At 37.7% G+C, this 14637-nt stretch overlaps 1 protein-coding gene across 2 annotated transcripts in view; it reads left to right on the forward strand.

The window, feature by feature from the left end:
* The first annotated feature begins 2317 nt into the window (after window positions 1-2317).
* The window catches only part of Golm2 (golgi membrane protein 2), a 122605-nt gene continuing 110285 nt past the window's right edge, over window positions 2318-14637 (forward strand). The window contains exon 1 of one of the 2 annotated variants that reach the window (XM_046461805.2): window positions 2318-2908. In XM_046461805.2, coding sequence (XP_046317761.1) covers window positions 2582-2908 — 327 coding nt within the window. In that variant the 5' untranslated portion in view covers window positions 2318-2581. The remainder of the gene's footprint in view (window positions 2909-14637) is intronic. The other variant, XM_046461806.2, reaches the window with a different exon arrangement.

Consider the following 14637-nt stretch of genomic DNA (forward strand, 5'->3'; position numbering starts at 1 on the left):
TTCTGATCTAATCACCATGTGAAGGTGTATCTGCTGGATGCCTTAGGCTTGAGACTTTTGATCTGACACTTGAACTTAGCATGCAGAGGGAATGTCTGTCATGAGCCTGTCATAATTAAGTGTGTTTGCAGTGTTTAAAATTAATCTAGAATTGTTTGCTGTGAATTGATTATGTCTATTTCAGTGCCTAGCATTAAGGATTGTCATTTTCTTGATTAAGAAAATTTAGCTACCTAAAGAGTAGCTAAACTGTGAAACCAACCTAGATGCCTTTCAATAGAAGAATGGATAAAAAAAATGTGGCATATATACACAATGGAATTTGCTCAGCAATAAAAGAGAATAAACTCCTGGCATTTGCAGGTAAATGGATGGAGTTAGAGAAGATAATGCTAAGTGAAGTTAGCCAGTCCCCAAAAAACCCAAATGCCGAATGTTTTCTTTGATATAAGGAGGCTGATTCATAGTGGGGTAGGGAGCAGGAGCATGGGAGGAATAAACAACTCTAGATAGGGCAGAGGGGTTGGAGGGGAAGGGAGTGGGCATGGGGTTATTAATGATGGTGGAATATGATGATCATTATTATCCAAAGTATAGGTATGAAGGTATGAATTGTGTGAATATACTATGTATACAACCAGAGATATGAAAAATTGTGCTCTATATGTGTAATAAAAATTGTAATGCATTCCGCTGTCATAAAAAAAGAACCTATAGAGTGAAATTGTATTCAGTGATATGAGTGAATAAAGCATTGACAAAGGCAGAAACGCGTGGACATTCTTTATTTCTCCCCCTCAACTGCATAAGTTGCACTTTTTGCCATCACACAAGGTCAATGTGAGTTGAGAGGGTTTTCTGAGTTCCCATTTTTGTCTTGCTTCTTTTTGCCAGTCTGCTTGCTTTCTCATAATAAAGGGGATTCCCTAGATATTATGAAGCCACAGCAAAGAGCTCAACTTCATGTGAATTAACTATAAATAATTTTGATGATACTTCTTTTTCTCTACAGTATCTGTGAGAGAGAAAACATCCCTCTTTGAAAGTTGAATAATTTTTGTAAGCTGCAAGACAATTAACTTTATTTTAGCAATGGACCGGAAGCATAGAATAATTATTCAAAGATGAAAAATCTTTCTGTCTCGGAATCGTGCTACTTGATTTGAATGAAAATACCAGTTTTTGTGTTCTTTAGGTTTTATGTTGGTGGCAGTTATTTTTTAAAAAATAGTTTTAGTTGTTGATGGACACAATACCTTTATTTTGTTTATTTTTTTATGTGGTCCTGGGGATCGAACCCAGTGCCTCATACGTGCTAGGCAAGCTTCTAACCACTGAGCCACAAACCCAGTCCCCATGGCAGTTATTGATAAAGCAACTCCATCTCTTTTTTAAACAAGTGAGAGCCAGTAACTTAATTTTTTCTTTATACACATAGAAAGGAAATATGCAGAGAAAAAAGAAGAGGCAGGGCTTTCTCTGCACCAGTGAAATTAACACTGCACATAAAAGCAACAGCTAGCCTGATATAACGCAAAGACTAGTGATATGGATTCAAGCCTAATTCTGTTTCAAACAAGATATAAGACTTAGAGAAAGTTTTTGAACGTCTTTGTTTATTGTATTTCTGAGTTGTAAAACTATGTTGTTGAGAAGATGAGACGAGGCGTGCAGAAACAACTTGTGAGAGAGCTATTATTTCTAACCCAGAACGTGTTCCCTGTCAGTAAGGGTGCATTACTTACTATTCACTGAGAGTAGCTTTTGGACTTTGTATTTGGAAGTCCAGTTGAGCCAAAAGCAGCAGTGCGTTTAAAACCAGGATCTGACTACCCTGAAACATTCTTTCGGATTATGAAGGAAACCACCTGAAGTTTATGTTCTCCTGCTTTTCCCAGTAATGTCTGGGACGTCATATTTTATGACTTTTTTGTTGTTCTTTTCTTTCCTCATCGTTAGCACAAAGGAGAAAATTTCCTCTGAAACAAGTACAACCTTCTTTTGAAACAAAATCTTTCTAGTCACCTGTTTCTAGCAGTAGCTCACCTACTGCTCTCCCTACTTCACCCAGATAGCCAAATTCAACACCTCACATTATCGATCAGAGATAACCCTCGCGAGATAAGATTTCAAGGGGGGGGCGAGAGGAAGCCCACTATCTCGCGAGAAGAGGGGGCATCGGCGGAAACTAACAAATGGCCCCCTAGGCGACCCGGCCCCAGCCAGTGGGCGGGGCCAGAGTACATCCGCCCCCTTCCGGCTCTTTTCCCCGCCCCCCCCAACCCTGAGGTGTTGGGTTCGGGTTCTGGCATCTGGGTTCTCCCGGTTACCTGCGGCCGATGCCAGATTGAGTTCAAAGCCTCCGGCACTCGCTTTGGCCTGATTTGTGGAGGGGGGGCGGGGAGGGACCTGCAGCTTGCGGCCCCGCCCCCTTCTCCCGCTAGCCGGCGAGCCAATCGGCCCGCCTCCGGCTTCGGCCGGCCCTGGGGCCGCGTTCCCGGTGCAACCTGGTAGCCGAGGCCTGAGCTTCTACTCGTAGGTGCCGGTGGCGAGGCCTCAGGGCACAGCGCGGTTCGGCCTCATGGTGGGTTTTGGAGCCAACCGGCGGGCTGGCCGCCTGCCCTCTCTTGTGCTAGTGGTGCTGCTAGTGGTGATCGTTGTCCTTGCCTTCAACTACTGGAGCATCTCCTCCCGCCACGTCCTGCTTCAGGAGGAGGTAGCCGAGCTGCAGGGTCAGGTCCAGCGCACTGAGGTGGCCCGCGGGCGTCTAGAGAAGCGCAATTCGGACCTCTTGCTCTTGGTGGACACGCACAAGAAACAGATCGACCAGAAGGAGGCCGACTACGGCCGCCTCAGTAGCCGGCTGCAGGCCAGGGAGGGCCTGGGGAAGAGATGTGAAGATGACAAGGTAAGGACGAGCTCTTTCCCCTCAAACCCCATCGTTTTCTTTCAGTTCCTGTGGGGGTTTTGGCCCACAGGAATTTATCCCTTCTAGGATTGCAGCCCTGAAAGCTCCTCTTGCCCTCCAAACCCTGCTTCTGTCAGACGTATCTCAGTTTATTAATGCCACAGTCTCTAGTCTCTGCCAGAGACTGGCTTTAAGTACTGGTTCTCAAGAACGAGAAGTTAGCCTGTGTGTGGTTGCCGCCTTTTCACCAGGCTCAGCTGCTGAGCTGGCAGTGGTAATCATCTGGCCTGTGTGGCTGCCTTACGTTCCCAGACACAAATCTGGAGACTGCCAGGTTTGGAGGGGGTATTGTTGTCTCATCCTTATTCTGTGCACACGGATCATTGTTAATTTCTTTATTTGAAAAATGGTGTCTCCTCTAACTCCTTTTGGCGAGACACACATACACACAATTTTTTAAAGCAACATGACTTCTTAATTCTCTATAGGGTGATGTATCAACTAAGGAATCAGATATTACTGCCTTTTTGTGATCAAAATTTTGTGATAAATGGGTCCTGGAGCCATATGTGAGCCACACTTGTGACTTGGACTTGGTTAATCCGCAGTTATCTACTCAATTTGAATTGTTAATGAAATTAGCCAAAATGGTAGGTAGAATCTAAAAATAAGTCCTAAGCAGCAGAATCTTATGTCTGTGTCCTCATTGTTCTTGAAATAAAATGAAATTGTGTATGCTTAAGAGTAATAATTGTTGTTTTATGTAGAAAACAAACTTTGAATTAAAAACAAAGTTTTAAATTTAAAAAGTTTAAAACTGGACTAACCATGCCTGCTGTCTTTGCTTTTTCCAGTATATTACTAGCTGTACTAACAATTTATGATTTACACAACTTCTGTTGGTATAGCAGAGTTGTCCATATTTCTGAATGTGATAGTAGATGTCTTATTTTCTGAACTCCTTTTTAGTAATATTCACTTTTTAATGTAAGTTTCCATTATAAGTTTTTACTTTGTGTATCAAAATCTTTTAGAGTAAATCACTATAAAAATCTGCATGAGCTCCCAACTTTCCTATTGTGATTGGTCTCTACCTTCTTCCTTATTTCATAAGATTGAGGCCCTCAGGTAAGTGTTTCCCTGTGTCTCCCCCCTCTTCACCATTACATAAGATATCCTCTGAAAAGGACAAAGGACCAGCAAATTTATGCACTTACTACACATCAAACTCTAAAGACTGAAAAAGTCTCTTGGGTAGCGTAGGCAGAAAACTGTGCAGTTTTGGACCTCATTAAATGAGGTCTTCAGACTTGGAATGGTTAAGCATTATTTAAATTCTTATATATTCATTTTTTTTCTAGTATACACTCTGGATTGCATTTCTTCTATCTATTGGACTGTTGCCACCTCTTTCAGTAGGTTTTTAGTTTTACTTTGAATCAGGTGCAACTGTCAGTTCTAAATTTTAAAATTTCTATACATACTCCCTTTTCTCTAACAATTACTTTCTTTTTTAATTTTCACTGCTTACTCAAGTTATTGGTGGCCTATTAATGCTTTGTGTATTTCTTTTTTTTTCATCCCCATCCTAATCTTTGAAAATTCTGTCTGCCACTTCTTTTTTCCTCTTTTCTGAAGCTTTTATGTGAAAAGTCACAAGTGGCAGTAAGCCTTTCAAATCCAAAGAACATTATGATTCTCAGTTTATTTAATATTTTGTTTGGTCCTCTTGTCTCTAGCTTTTTGGAAACTATCTCTTTCCTTGCTTCTGTAATATTGCTCTCTTCAGATTCTCTTTCTATTCTTTCTTTACTGTATTCTTTGCTGTTTTAATTTTTTTTTGCTTTTTCCCCAACCACTCTGTTCTTGGGCCTTTGTTTTCCCCCTTAGAGCAGTATTTCCTAAAGTGGTGTTAAACAGCATACTGTTCTTGGAATTTATGGGTGGTCAAGAGAAAAAAGGAAAACATATTTGGAAGAAAATACTAAGAACTATATCTATCTCTTAGAGTTCATAATGCCTATTGGCTATAAAGGGCTCTGTGAAATCCATTGGTAAAGAAGTCTGTTTAATTTTGTTTAACCCAATCTTTCTCAGTTTTTATTTGAGCACAGCTTACCATTTTCATGGCCTACTATTACCACAGTATAGAAGAATGTAGCAAAGCACACTAACATGGGGAATGTTGCCCTAGATATTTTAACTACTTTTAAGTGTTTGGCTAATATTCTATGCAGCTAGAGCACAAACCTATATCTCCTGACTATAGGCCAGTTATATATTTTGAGCTAACTATGACATTTTTGTTGGAGTGCTTGTGAGTGAACTTGGGGTTAACAAGGAGGCTCTGAGCTACCCAAAAAATTATGATAGTCTTGGTGTGTGTGTGTGTGTGTGTGTGTGTTTTTATATATATATATAATTTTTTTAAAGAAAAGTTTTAGATCTATAAAATTATTGTGAAGATAGTGCAAAGTATTTCCATATTTTCCATACCCAGTTTCCCTTATTATTACTATCTTATATTAGGATGGCACTTTTTTTTTTTTTAAGTTGTGAGTGGACATAATACCTTTATTTTATTTATTTATATGTGGTGCTGAGGATCCAAACCAGTGCCTCACATGTGCTAGGCTCCAGCTACAACCCCAGCCTCATGGAGACACGGTTGTTATAATTAATGGACCAGTATTGATATATTGTGACTAACTCAGGAGCATACTTTATCCACATTTTCTTCATGTTCTTTTTGTGTTCTAGGATCCCATTTAGGGTACTATTACTTTTAATCTTCATGACTTCTTTTTTAAAAATATTTTTTTAGTTACCAATAGATCTTTATTTTATTTTTTTATATGTGGTGCTGAAGAGTTGAACCCAGTGCCTCACACATGCTAGGCCAGCTCTCTACCACTGAGCCACAACCCCAGCCCCTTCATGACTTCTTAAGTTGCTTAAATTGTGATACTTTTTCAGATTTTCTGTGTTTTTGATGATCTTGACAGTTTTGAGGATTTCTGATCAGGGATTTTGAAAAATTTCTTTGAATTGGAATTTGTCTGCTTTTTTTTCTCAGAATCAGACTCAAATTATAGTTTTTGGAAAAAAGACCATAAAGTACCAATCTTATCACGTTATATCAAAGTTACATCTTTCAAATGACTTACATCACAATCGATATTAACCATTATCACCTGCTTGAAATAGTGCTTGCCAGTCTTCTTCATTGTAAAATTACTGTTTTTTTCCCCTCCCTTCCTTGTCTTTATACTTTGGAAGAAATTCATATGTCCAGCCACACTTAATGATTAGTGAATAGTGAGTTACAGTTGTAATGAAGGGCAGGGTATCCACATAAACTATTTGGAATTCTTTTCCCCTGGAGGTTTGTCGCTTCTCTTTGACTAATTAATTTATTTAATCATTTATTTATATCACTATGGACTTGTGGATATTTATTTCATACTTTGGACTATAATCTGGTGCTACTTTATTTTGTTGCCCAAATTGTTCCAGCTCTGACTTGGGGAGCTAAGCCTTCAGTTGGCTCCTATTTCCTTTCCTTACTTTTATATGCCAGAAAGTAGAGTTTGCACATACGCCATGCCCAGTTGCCTTGTCATATACCTCTTCCTTACTTTTTGGCACTCTTAACATTCTCTAGGCTCATCTAGTATATTTTCTGCTTCAGTCTTAGGCCAGCATTTCTCCAGGGAGTTCTAGTTCTCTTTAATGGAGAATAGTGTTAGATCTGGGTGCTAGGTATGCCCATTGCTACTGTCAGGCTGTCTTTGGAAATCTAAGAATCCCTGTTCCATTGGAAGCAGAAAGATAATATTGGCTTCTTCCAGATTTATTATGTCATACTGATATTTTCAATCTGTTATCTAGACTACTAAACACAGAATAAAGGAAATTAAAATTGTTCCTATTGTTGTCCAGGAAAGTGAGAAACAAGATCCATTTATCTGGATTCCTTCAAATTTTTTTATTTGCCTTCCCTGTAAAGCGTTTCAGCATGGAAAGGTATAGAAGTTTGCTAGGGCTGCCATAACAAAATACCACAGACTAGGTGGCTTAAACAACAGTTGTGGAGGCTGGAAATCTAAGATCTAGGTACTAGCAGAGTTGGTTTCCTCTGAGGCCTGGTCTCCTTGACTTGTAAATGGCTGTCTTCTTGCTCCTTTATCCTTACAGAGTGCTCCCTCTGTGCATTTACAAACCTGGTGTCTCTTCCTTTTAGACAGTGGTCTAAGGGTTCAACACTAATGGCCTCATTTTAATTTAATTACCTCTTTAAAGATCTTATCTCCAGTATGGTTACATTCTGATGTTCTGGGCTTTGGGACTTATGAATTTGGGGCAATACAATTCAGTCTAAAAGGAAAAAAAAAAAAAGTCTTATTAGAAACATACACACACATAAAAGTTCAGTTTTGAGGATTGAAACTGATGACAATAAATGACCACTTTTTTCTATAACTACCATAATTCTTCCCGAGTTAGGGTATACCTTTAGTTGAGTAAAGGTCATGGCCCAGAAAAGAGAATAAGAAGCATATTACATTTTTCCCCCCAGAAATGTCTTTATTGTGTGTGTGTTTGTGTGTGTGTGTATAACACTTATTCACATGCCAAATATGTATGTGTAAAAATCCTGGCATACAGTAGATATTCAAAGTTCAAATCCTGACTCTGCTAATTTATGTATGACCTCATACACATTATGTATGACATAATTTAATTTATGTATGACCTCTGACACATTACTTCTCAGTGCCTCAGTTTCCTCATCTATAGAATGAGGATAATAATAATAAACTTTTTCATTTTTGTGAAGTTTAAATGAATAAATTACTTAGAATTCTTAAAACAGTGTCTACTGCATAGTTAATAAAAAAGGTTCAGTAAGTACTGTGTTAGTTATTATTATTCTACAGATACTTCCTTATTTCTGTCCTGCCTTCTTTCCAGGATGGGGCTCTGTGTTCTTGCCCAAGATCCGGTTCCAGCTCCAGTACCTGTGTCACCCTTTGCTCTTGGCATCTGACTCCCTTCCCCCGCCATTACCAGGTCCATTTTTAGATAGGCTTTGTTGGCTTCTCCCCTGTTTTAGCTAACTCCCTGGAGCTTACCTGTTCCTCTGAACTATAATTTGAGATCAGACTACTACAGTTCTTCCAGTATGCCACACATGATGGTTTGAACCTTTATCTCTGCATCACCAGACATAATCTGGCCAAATTCTAGATATAATTTAATTGCTACTTCCCATTATTCATAAATCATACATAACTGATACCTTCTCCCCAAACTTCTTTCCTATCTTCTTGGTTTCTATAAGTGGCAATCATATAACCATTATTAAGACTGAGGTTAGAAATTTTGGTGTTATCTTTGGTTCCTTCAGCATGTCATATTGAATGATTGTCTTGGTCTCCATTTCTTAAGCAAACTTGATTTTCCTTAAACCTTACTTTCAGAGAGGCTGAATGAGAGGCTGGGAATATAGCTCAGTAGTAAATCACTTGTGTAGTGTGCCCAAGGTTCTGGGTTCAATCCCCAGTATACTGCCACTTTCCTCAAAAGAAGATAAGGTTTATATGGACAGAGTGGCTGCATCAAGTCAAAATTCTGCTGTGTAATCTTTAATTTCTTCCATAGAATGGCTCCAATTACTGTTTTCTTCTATTAGCTTCTGACCTAGACTGGTCCAGACAAATTGCTTTGCTTGCTTTTGTCTCCCCTTCTTTTTGTGTCATATTCATTTTGTGTTTTTGTGCCTTTATTCCTGCTATTTGACTCTCAGCCTCTTGTCTCTTTTTTATGTATCTATTCTTCCTTCTGATCCATGTATATAGGCCACAAAGCCCTTAGGGCTTCTGACACAGAGCACACTTTTCCTTCTTCTTTTTTCTTTCTTTTGGTACTGGGGATTGAACCCAGAGGTACTATACAACTGAGCTACATCCCCAGTCCCTTTTTTAAAAAAAAATTATTTATTTATATGTAGTGCTGAGGATCCAACCCAATGCCTCATACATGCTAGGCAAGCAAGCAATGTACCACTGAGCCACAACCCCAGCCACATCCCCAGTCCTTTTTATTTTTCATTTTCAGATAGAGTGAGGTCCCCAGGCTATTCTTAAAACTTGCAGTGTACCTGCTTTGGCCTCCCAGGAAACTGGGATTACAGGCATGCACAATATGCCTGACTGCTTTTCCTTCTTTATACACAATGTAAGTTTATTGTTTGAACTGTGCTAATTTTTTTTTTTTTTTTTTTAGTAATAGGTTCTTATGTGTTAACCTTGTCCTTTACAAAATTTCAAGTTCCCTTAGGAACTTTAAATTTTTTCCTTTATGTTTCTGATAGTTTTTAGTGTTGAGGCAAAATTTCATGGGTTGATTTATGTCCCTCCCAAAAATTATATCGAAGTCCTAATACCTGTGAGTGTTAACTTATTTGGAATAGGTCTTTGCACTTTTAGTCAAGTTAAAATGGCATTATGTTGAGTTAGAGTAGGTCCTAATCCAATGACTGATGTCCTTATAAGAAGAGAAAACAATTACAGAAGAGAATGCCGGATATACAGACATGTCATGGAAGGTGGAAGCAGAGATTGAAATTCTGTTGCTAAGGAATGCCCTGGGCTAGAAGAATCCCTTTTACTAGAGTCCACAGTGAGAGCAAAGCTCTGTTAATACCTTCATTTTGAATTTTCAGCTTCCAGAACTGTGAGGTAATTTCTATTGTTTTCAGCTATTCAGTTTATGATGCCTTATTACAGCATTCCTAGGAAATGAATACCCATAATGAATACTCAAAAGTTATTTGATTTGTTGGTTAGATAACTTCTTTTAATATGATATACACTGTGTGGCAATATAGTTTAGTGGAAAGAGCATGATCTTCTAGAGTTAAATAGGCCTGAGTTTATAATTGTGCCATTATATTACCTCCTTAAACCTGTTTCTTCATTCATGAGGATTGATGAAATAAAATATATACAGACCTGTCTGCTACAGACTTGACATTTAATAATGTTTGTTTCTTTCTTTCCTGCATACACTGTATAGTTAATTTTGACTATAAAATTAACTGTATAGTTAATTTTGACTAAATGCCTCTCTAAGTTACTGAGTCTAGCTTTGACTTGTGATTCTCTTGGTCTTATACTGTTCTCATGAAACCCAAATATATTAATTAATTCAGTTGACAAAATATATTGAGCATCTGCTGTGCTCTTTACTAAAATGATCTTAAAACCATGTCCCCACTTGGCCAATTATTTTCTCCCTTTCTTATTTTCATATTGTCTATTTTCTCTTGCTTCCATGATAAGGGAGTGAGGAATCTCAGGAGGTTCTGTGGAGATCATAAAACCAATTGGCTCTTCAAAAACAATGACTGGGATTTAGTTATGCAGAGAAAAGGTAAAAAAGATATCCAAGGAGCTTCCTTCTGCCTATTCCATAAAGGAAATAAAACAGTTCTTAGAGTGTGACATGTGACATTTGTCCACTGAAGTGATGAGAGTACTTTTTGAACTATGACTTCATTAAGCAAGAAAAACCATTCCTCATAATTTTTGGGTGAAGATTTAAGATTCTACCATTTTAGTTTCTTCTTCAAAAGAGTTAAAAGATTCCTTGGATTGAAAGTCCAGTTTTCCTGTTAGGGCCAGCCTGGATATGTGATAGTTTTAGTTTCTCACAGTGTTTTAAGTCTCTTTCTTATGCCTAACTGACTTTATCTAACTTTCTTGCATTATTTCTGGCTAGGTGGATCCTTCTTTGAACAGTGTTGCCTCAGAGCTTTTGCTCACTTGTCTTCCTTATCTGATTCTTCCCCTCTGCTAAACTAGATCCTTCTCTAAAGGATGATTTCAAAACTTACCTCCATAAGTTTAACATGACATACAGAATGTTTTTACTATCCCTCAAAGTTCCCTCTTATTCAAGTTGTCTTTCTTCCCTTACCTCTGGCCTCAGGCAACAGCTCTTCTGCTTTCTACCATATTAATCAGTTGTCTTTCTCTAAAATATTATATAAATGGATTCATAGATATATACCTATTTAACATAATGATTTATTTTCCCTTTACAATTTCAAGTCTTTATGTCTAACTTAAATTTCTTTTCTCATTTGATGATTAACAAAGATCTGATAGACTAACATTTTCATTCTTAACTTGAATTTTCTAGTATTTTGTGCTGCTCATCTCTCCTGAAAATATTTGTCCCTTAACTTCAATCACATCTATAGTATCCTTAATATCCTGTCCCTCTCCCACTCAATGTTGATATGTCCTGTACTTCCATTTTTAATCTCATTTTTATTTCTTTATTCATCATATATATTCAAGTTTCTGTTTTAGGTCAGTTTCTGTGCTGTGAGCTGTAGATACAGCAGTGAATGACATAATATCATGTCATAGGGGATTTCACCTGAGCAGGGGATAGAGGGGAATCTAACTAGTTTATGGTCTTGGAGAAGACAAAGAAAGAGGTTTTCTTTCTTTCTTTTTTTTTTTGTACTGAGGATTGAACCCAGCAGTACTTAACCACTGAACCACATCCCCAGTCCTTTTTTATAATTTATTTAGAGTCAATGTCTCACTGAATTCCTAAATGCCTCTCTAAGTTACTAAGTCTAGCTTTGAGTTGTGATTCTCTTGCCTCAGCCTCCTAAGCCGCAGGGATTACAGGCATGTACTACTTCGCCTGGCTAAGAAAGAGTTTTTAATTGAGTCTAAAACAGTTTAGTCTTTAATGAGGTGAAGAATGAGAGGGTTGTGAGAGATGAGAAGAGCATTCCAAATGTAGGGTGTTACATGTTTCAAAGAACAGTATAGGGGGAAGTACGAAGTTTCTGAATATCTAAAGTTTCAGTATGTAGAGTGTGGGAGCTAGAATAAAATTGATAGCCGGGTGTGGTGGTGCACATCTTAATCCCAGCAGTTTGGGAGGCTAAGGCAGGAGGATCACAAGTTTAAAGCTAGCCTCAGCAATTTAGCGAGGCTCTAAGCAACTTAGAAGACCCTGTCTCTAAATAAAATACAAAAAGGACTGGAGATACAGTTTAGTGGTTATGTACTCCTGGGTTTAATCCCCTGTAACTGCCCCTCCACCTTCCAAAAAAATGATGCTGGACTGAAAGACTGGAGTCAGATTATGAAAAGGGATTTGTGAAATATGTTAAGGGCAATAGGAAGCATGTATCTAGGATTGCTACTATTCCTGGCTTGTTATTTATTTATTTATTTATCTAACTATCTATTTATTTCTTATTGTGGTGCTGTGGATTGAACCCAGGACCTGTGCATGTCTTCTCATCATTTTGAAATGTATAATAAATTGTTGTAGACAATTGTTGTTGTCTTAATGTGCTATAGGACACTATAATTAATTTCTAATATTTAACTGTATTTTGGTACCTGTTATCCAATCTCCCTCTATCCTTCCTACCTTATCTCCCTTCCCAACCTCTAGTGACCACTATTCTACTCTACTTCTATGAGATGCATTTCTTACATTCTTTTTTTCCTTATATTCTTAATATGTGATCATCTTTAGATGTACCAAACTGTCTTGTGCTTTCATTCCTCTACCTCAGTCACTTTCCCCCTCTTCCTTTTTGTTTACTTGGCAAACTCTTAATTGTCTTTTAAGATTCTGTTAGAACAGTACCTCTTGTAAATGCCTTTGCTGACCTTCCCAGGTCTATTCTGTATTTATCTTGGATCTTGTACATGCTTAAAACACTTACCATATTGCTGTAATTATTTATTTATAATTGCTTCTCCATAACTAGATTGTAAGTGAGGCAGAGCTATGTTCTATTTATCTTTGTAATTTGACAGTTCTTGAAATAATATTAGTTAATAAATATATGTTCTTTTCTCCCTGTACTTGAGTCTGAACCAAGGCCCTTGTGGATGCTAAACCACTAAGTTGCATTCCCAGCCCTTTAAGATTCTTGAGGATAGAGTCCATACCTCTTAATATGCATATATATCGAATACCTGATTCATACCCAGTTAGTAACAGTAGTTCCCCCTTATTCACAGTGGATATGTTTCAAGAACTCAGTGGATGCCTGAGATCTTGGACAGTTAGTACCAAATTCTCTAAATACTATGTTTTTTTTTTTTCCCCTGTAAATGCCTATGATAGAATTTTCTTTATAAATTAGACATGGTCAGAAATTAATAATAATAACTACTAATAAAATAGAATATTTATAATCATATGGTATTATAAAAGTTGTGGGATTTTTGGTTTTGTTTTCTGTGTTAGGGATACAACCAGGACCTTGCATTCTAGGCAAGTACTCTGCCACCAATCCATGCCCCCCAGCCATATAATGAAAGTTGGGTGAATGTGGTCTGTCGGTCTGGTCTTTCTGTCCTCCCTCCCCTCCTTCTGCCTTCCTCACTCTTAAAATATTTTATTATGCCTTACTCACCCTTCTTGTGCTGCTATGATACAGTGCCTTTGTGATGAGATGAAGTGAGACAAATGACAGGCATTGTGACATAATGTTAGGATACTCTGTAACGGTTACTTGAATACTCTCACTTCAATACTATGACAGTCAATCTATTAACACTGATAGTAGTGAGTAGTGACTAGGTAGTATGTACAGCATGGATACACTGGCTTCATATCCTAGGTGGCATGGAATGGGACCTTGTGAGATTTCATCATGCTACTCAGAATGACTTACAGTTTAAAACTCATGAATTGGTTTTCTGGAATTTTTCATTTAATATTTTTGGATTCAGGTAGATTGTTGGTAACTGAAACTATGCAAAGTAAAACACTGGATTAAGGGGGAGTATTTTAAATAATTGTTGAATGAATGACCTTATCTATACATTATATTGGACCTACTTTTTTCTTATCTTCCAAATATATATTGTGAATCTTTTCATTATAAAAATCTAAAGGAGCTGGTAGAGTGCTTACCTGGCTTGTTTGAGGCCTGGATTTTGATCCTCAGCACTGCTGGAGGAGAAAAATCTACACTAGAGAGGAAGAGGAGGTTGAGAGTGGTAGGTCAACAGATACAAAGTTACAGTTAGATACAAGTTTTGGCATTCTATTGCATAGTAGGATGACTGCAGTTAATAATAACATACTGTATATATTTTTGGTACTGGTGATTGAACTCAGTGGTACTTTACCACTGAGCTACATGCCTAGCCCTTTTTATTTATTTTAAATATTTATTTTTTAGATGTAGTTGGATATAATACATTTATTTTATTTATTTTTTAATGTGGTGCTGAGGATCGAACCCAGGGCCTCGCACATGCTAGGCGAGCGTTCTACCACTGAGCCACAACCCCCGCCCCGCCCTTTTTATTTTTGAGAGAGGGTCTCACTAAGTTGCCCAGATTGGTCTCCAACTTGTAATTCTCCTGCCTTAGCCTCCTAAGTCACTGGGATTATAAGCATATACCATGGTGCCCAGCTGTACTGTATATTTTTAAATAGCTATGAGAGGATTTTGAATGTTTTCCCACCAAGAAATAAGTGTGAGATGTGCTAATTACTCTGACTTGATCATTACACAATGTGTACATGGACCAAGCATGACATTGTACTCCATAAATTTGTAAAAGTATTACATATCAATTAAAATAAACCTTTAAAAAATCTTGTCTAAATGTTGTAAAAACTTATGTATTTGGCATTATGCAATAGGTGTGGACTCAGTA

The sequence above is a fragment of the Marmota monax genome, unplaced genomic scaffold (genome assembly GCF_021218885.2).
Source record: "Marmota monax isolate L192 unplaced genomic scaffold, Marmota_monax_Labrador192_F-V1.1 WCK01_AAM20220418_F8-fsc00001, whole genome shotgun sequence".
In the NCBI taxonomy this organism is placed as follows: domain Eukaryota; kingdom Metazoa; phylum Chordata; class Mammalia; order Rodentia; family Sciuridae; genus Marmota; species Marmota monax.